Source organism: Saccostrea cucullata, unplaced genomic scaffold (assembly GCF_032062105.1).
Source record: "Saccostrea cucullata isolate Sc308-1 unplaced genomic scaffold, CSIRO_AGI_Scuc_v1 ctg14726, whole genome shotgun sequence".
Lineage (NCBI taxonomy): Eukaryota > Metazoa > Mollusca > Bivalvia > Ostreida > Ostreidae > Saccostrea > Saccostrea cuccullata.
In genome coordinates this window covers 1-6,612 of record NW_026919030.1, presented here as the reverse complement: position 1 = coordinate 6,612, position 6,612 = coordinate 1, and the positions used below count along the sequence as shown (strand labels likewise).

Genomic DNA, 6,612 nt, shown 5'->3' with positions numbered 1-6,612 from the left:
TTTTCTTGACAACATATTATGGAGGTGGTATGCTTTGTTTGACTATTTATTTTGTTGATCATGAGAGTAAAAAACAATGTTTATATATAAACTTAACTAACAAACATATTTATTACAAAGCTTCCTTTTATATAAACACAATGCATTATGAAGAATTAAATGGTCTGCAAAAGTTTGAAAATTGATTTTCACATCTATTTCTTCTTTTTATTTATTTTATTAAATTTTTGAAGATAAAAAAATTAAGTTAAAAAAAAGAACTTTCAGTTCACAACAGAAATCCTGACACCTGCTTCTCACTATTGTCAAAAAAAGTTTTGAATCACTTAATGTAACAAATTAAATTCTGATTCTAAAGTTTATTTACATGTACTTAATGTACTATTAATAAAATGTTAGACTCTATGGATTAGGTCCATGACTTGTTGTATCCTCATTAATGTTGCGTCTTGTATTTTGTTGAATATTTTTTGTTTCAGGGATTGTTGGTATGAATGTAGAGCAGCTTGGTAGTTCCCTGTAACCTGTTGACAAATCCCTAGGATCTCCAATGATATGTCTTTTTGTTCTTCGGATATGTATGTACCCGGATCATGGTGTACAAGATTTTGTAGGACATCTAGAGCTCTTTGTGTTCTCTCTGAGTCTACATGCCTGTAACACAAGACCTCTAACATGTGTAAGAGAACATAGAGGGGGATATCTATTGAAAGGATTCTACATTGTGATCCAGACCGTTGTTCTGGCACTAATTCATTAATGTAACAAAGTTCATTGTTCAGATAAATACTCAATACTACAATCTGTCTCATCTTTGTAGACCAGGATGTCTCACTATATCTTTCTGCACTTACACGTCCCTCGTACATTACATATAACTGTGCTATTTTTGCTTTTGTAGCTTCTATAACAGTTAAAGCTTCCAAGTATCTGAATGTCTTGTAATAATACATAGCAATGTACAACATGTCTGAAATGAACCCAAACTTAGCAGCTAATTTCAGCATGTAAAGGGATATTTTGTCAGTTAAATAGATCACTTTATTCCTACATGTACTAGTATCTACTTCGAGTGGTGTAAAATCTGTTAAAACATTAAGTAAAATGAAAGCTGTGTTCTGGAGTGTACAAGCTGTACTCTTCTGTAGAGTAAGTTCCTGATATTGTGTCAGGGGTAAAATGATCAACCTCCCTACAGCATTGAGAAACTTCATACATTGATATAGTTCATGTGAGGATATATGATTGCAACATATCTCACCAAATAGTTCTTCTTCAAACTTGGCCTTAGAAATCAAAGCGTGTTCATCTGTACAAACAGATTGTCTAGGATTTTGAAGGATGGTTATAACATGGAATCTGACGGATGGACTGTGAATCAGGCATGCTAAACCCTTCTCATATAATTCATGAAGTCCAATGAACAATTCTCTTTGTGCTTTACCGTGAATATTACTCAGAAACATGTTGTTTTCTGGAATAAAAAAATTTGGACAAATGCCGTCATACACCCATTTCAGGATAAGTTTGAAACAGACCCAGAAACACTGCAAGAGATTTTGGGGACACCAATAAGGCATTATGTTTAGTTGAATCACCCAAAAAACAGCCGTCTTCATGTGATAAGAACACAGTAATTTATCCTCTTCACTTAATCCACTGTTAATGCATTCTGTTAAGAACAATTTAAGGAGACCGTACATTAGGAATTGGCAGTGACTCATTGAGGAAACTAGAATTTTCTCTGCCGAAGAGAAGGAAATTCTCCATTCTTTGTCAGCATGATTTCCTAGTTTGTGTCCTACAGCTACAAAGTGGCATCCTTTTCTGACTATTTCATCAATGATAGGAGCTGGGGGCCATGATTGACATCTGTCTCTCCACTGGAAGGCGGGAGTGGGCCAAAAGTCACAGACAAAACATTTAGCTATGTCATGTTCTAATACCCCAATAAAACCGTTGCCACATGGACCATGTTCCCTATAGTCAGGAATAAGAGCATTGTATGTTATACTTCTGAATTCAGAACTTGATATATAGAATCTGCCATTGGTTCTTATACATGCATTCTCTAGAGATTTAAAGTGAGTCTCCGTCAATAATTCCAGTAATGCAAATCCAGGTGGACTTTCCGAACAATCGCAGAGAATCAGTGCCTTTCTATTTAAATCATAATTCTGAGCCTGGTCCAAGTCCCATATTGTATTGTGGTCAGTTGGCCAGAACATCACGTCTACATCTGACCCCGTTAGCCTGAATCCTTCCCCATAACTACCACTAAGCATCAGTCTCAGTTTATGACTATTAAACTTCACTCGATTTTTTATCATAGTGTACATGTCTGTTATTTCTCTCCTCGTGGTCACCTGTTGAGAGGTCCCTACTATGTGATTCAGTCCCACAAACACAGACTCTGATAAATGCTGAATACCCAATTCACTGTTAAAAAATAGATAAAATTCATTGATAATTGTATGCGACAAAAAAAAGGTAATGCTCTTTGGCATTATTAATTGTGAAACTCAGATAAACTTAATCACTTGGAAAATTTTTACAAAACGCATTACCATAAATTTTAGGAATGTGACATTTTTTTATTATGTAAAAGTATGACACTTTCAAGTATAGATAATTTTATATTTCCATTTCTAATTTTTTCTCTGTGATAACTGTTTGAAAGTTGGGGGAATTTATTTCTTGATAATTCTGCTGGAATGTAAATTAGGCAGGTCGATAGTTCAGCAGCTAAGGAGGCCTAATACGCATGCAAATCTCGTGCGCGTCTGTCTCTTTGTCTGACGCTAAAGAGGCCAAATATGCAGATAATTTCGTGCGGCTGCCTTTGTGTTTGACGTCAGTGTGCGAGGACTATTGAAATTGGCATGGAAGTCCTCGTGTAATTTAAATCTATAAAGTCTACATTGTTAATGTCTAACTCTACAATTTTATTTCAAAATGAAATGGAAATATAAGGAATCACTGTCTAGTTATGAGAGTATGCCAGGGACATCAACAATAGTGGGAAACATGGGATAATTTAAGCATAACGGGCTTCGCCCGTTATGCAAATTATCCCATGTTTCCCACTATTGTTGATGCCGTGGCATACTCTCAAAACTAGACAGTGATTCCTTAAGTAATGACACACTGTATATATATATACATGTACCTATTAAACAATTCTTACGCACATATAAAATATTTTAGGTATTCCTCTACTTGTACAGTAAAATTTGTCTAATCCGGACTCTGAGTACTCCGGACTTTTGTCCATTCCGTCCGTAAAATTTAGTCCCATGCACTTCTTTAACAAATTCATTTTAAAAAATTCTGTGTAGTCCGGATACTGTCTATTCTGTATTCCGAACGGCCATACTGGTCCCAACTGATCATAATTAACGGTAATTATTCCCTCTAATCCGGCCACACCTGAGTTACTTCAAAGCAATTAACACCTTTTGTGGGGAATGTCATAATCTGTGTTTACATTAGCATGATTATTAGTGCCATGAGACGAACTCGGTGAAATGCGGCTGTGACACTGTCCACTTGAAAAATATATTATATGATTAAATTACAATTAAAAAAAATTAACTCCTTTTACCACATTATAACATAAACACAAAAATATATGTACGCGCGATTTACAAATCAAAATATAAATCGGGATCGAAAATCGAACGCATTTCAAAATGGCGCCATAACACTGTTGAGGAAAACGTTTAATTTTTTACATAAAATTAAAAGTTCAATCTAATAATTATATTTAAGCACATCGTAAATAATTGTGCATTACTGTTAATACATTGAATGAGGTCTTTGACAAGCGAAACCCGGTCCGCTTGATACATAGTGGGCCTATATTATGCATGCCTGTATATTTTGATTGAGGTAACATTTCACCCGACTTTCAAACTTCGTGAACAAATAAGAAAATACAGTAAGTCATGTGAGACTATCATATAATTTCTACACTCCAAAATAGTAATTGATTTCATCATTTAATTTTATTTATAATATGTATTTGATTTACTTGTAAATAAACAACGAAAATTTTCGAAATTTATATTTTCCTGCATTTTTCCTGCACTCCGGATTTTGTCTAATCCGGCCAAATTTTATGGAGCCGACGGTAGCCGGATTGGACAAAGTATACTGTATATGTTTCCTATCATATAAGCAACCCTTTCCCTCTTATGTATATGTATATTGTATTCCATGTGTATGATCATAACCATTATATACATTTTAACAATGTACTTTTTGTCCCACGAGGGCCCTTAACAGCTGAAATGAGTCTAAATTAATATATGGTGGGATTACGGATGTACACTCAGAACTGGCTTTAGAGAATAGTTAGAGACAGTGCAAAGGTTTGAAAAATTAAATTTTTTTATATGATAGTATTATAATTGTTGAGTTAATGTGTAACAAATTCTATGTATACAGGTCGTTACTACAATGAAGCGCATTGAAGTGGTAAAATGTTCCGTTTGAATTAATGTTTTGTACGTCAATTATTACAGAATGGCACGCCCATTTCTTTAAAACAAACAAGAAATATTCGTCGTAATATTTCAGGACACCCCACTCATTCCGACAAGCAACATGCGTTTTACTGAAATGGATATTTTTAAAGTTATGAGAGATTTAGAGAAGTTCATGCTTCTCTAAAACACGTATTGCAACAGATTTGTACATAATTATGAATTTATCATGTTTATTGGAGTTACCATAACCCATGTTTTGGTCGAACACGTGCTTACTCTGTGTCCATGTAGACCGTATTCCATGTGTATGATCATAACCATTATATACATTTAAACAATGTACTTTTTGTCCCACGAGGGCCCTTAAAAGCTGAAATGAGTCTAAATTAATATATGGTGGGATTACGGATGTACACTCAGAACTGGCTTTAGAGAATAGTTAGAGACAGTGCAAAGGTTTGAAAAATTAATTTTTTTTATCTGATAGTGTTATAATTGTTGAGTTAATGTGTAACAAATCCTATGTATACAGGTCGTTACTACAATGAAGCGCATTGAAGTGGTAAAATTTTCCGTTTGAATTAATGTTTTGTACGTCAATTATTACAGAATGGCACGCCCATTTCTTTAAAACAAACAAGAAATATTCGTCGTAATATTTCAGGACACCCCACTCATTCCGACAAGCAACATGCGTTTTACTGAAATGGATATTTTTAAAGTTATGAGAGATTTAGAGAAGTTCATGCTTCTCTAAAACACGTATTGCAACAGATTTGTACATAATTATGAATTTATCATGTTTATTGGAGTTACCATAACCCATGTTTTGGTCGAACACGTGCTTACTCTGTGTCTATGTAGACCGTGAATTTGATTGGATATTATATTTATGGAATATCTGTTCTACAGGTATTTAAATGAACCTTTTGACCGATTATTCCTTTTTAAAGAATTCCACCATGGGCGTGTACACGTCATTGTATGACAATCAACATTCTAAAGATAGCTCAAAACGTTCCATTCAAATGGAAATTTTACCATTTCAAAGCGCTTCATTGTATCTTGTCATAAATACAGACTCTGATAGATGCTGTATACCCAAATCACTGTTTTCAAAAAAAATATGATATATAATAGAATGAGAGAGATAAGGTTGAGATGACTTGCGACCCCTAGTAATTTCCCCAAAAATTAAATGTCTAAATTTTACTCAATTTTTTGTATGCACCTAATCACTGATATATGTATCTTTATAGAATACTATTTTTAACAAAAATAGAAACGTGATTTGAAAGATATAGATCTTTTACTAGGAAAGGGGTATCATGTTTATATCCAATATCCATTGCATTTTAACCCCGCCCCACTCTTTGAAGTCCTTTAAAATATGAGAGCGCAGGTAGGTGCAATTTTCTACTTTGGCTGATCACTGTATTTTATTGAAATCTACCCATGTGAAAAGAGAAAATTGTAAGTAACTGCGCTCACATGCTATTTTTTAAAAAATTGTAAAATTTAGCTGGTCTTTCCCATTATGAACAGATCGACGGAACTGGATTTTCTGACGTTAGAATGAATTCATATGCTAATCGGGGCACTGGCGATACTTTCTAACTGACCAATCAGCTAAATGAAATTCGTTACGAGTGAGTACCACAAAAATACTATATGGAAACATGCTTGTAATTTTACTGCTTTCATTTAATTCTTTTTTATGTATTTGAGTCAAAGATTAGACACGGATCTACATATAAACAATTTCCGAGATCACAGTAAAATTAGTATAAAGTTCCAAAAAAATGATAAATATACACTTACTCATAAGTTAAGGACCATCACTCGTTCTGTAAAAATTCTTTAAACATTTCATTTGCTTAGACCAATCCAATTGATTATTTCATTTTTGGTTTAAAATCTGAGTAGATCTATACTTTCCTTAGTCAATACATGTTTCAAAATCATCTGATAACTTAATGTGTTTTATGCACATAACAATTTTCCAATGAAAAGAATACAAGTCAACAAAGCAGAATTTAAAGTTTCACTTTAATTTGTTGTTGACAAAAGTTTCTAGCAATAAGCATGTTAAACTTTACTGATACTTAAAGAGTCATCAATT

The 6,612-nt window shown here is 33.6% G+C and overlaps 1 protein-coding gene across 1 annotated transcript; it reads right to left on the bottom strand.

The window, feature by feature from the left end:
* Nucleotides 1–395: 395 nt before the first annotated feature.
* Nucleotides 396–2,330, bottom strand: LOC134277879 (uncharacterized). Its single transcript, XM_062760175.1, has one exon. It carries the CDS (start codon nucleotides 2,328–2,330, stop codon nucleotides 396–398), a length of 1,935 nt encoding a protein of 644 aa, XP_062616159.1.
* Between the last annotated feature and the right edge of the window lie 4,282 nt (nucleotides 2,331–6,612).

Excerpts from the sequence above, each read along its gene's own strand:
- LOC134277879 (XM_062760175.1), bottom strand. The coding sequence starts at position 2,330 with ATGATAAAAAATCGAGTGAAGTTTAATAGTCATAAACTGAGACTGATG.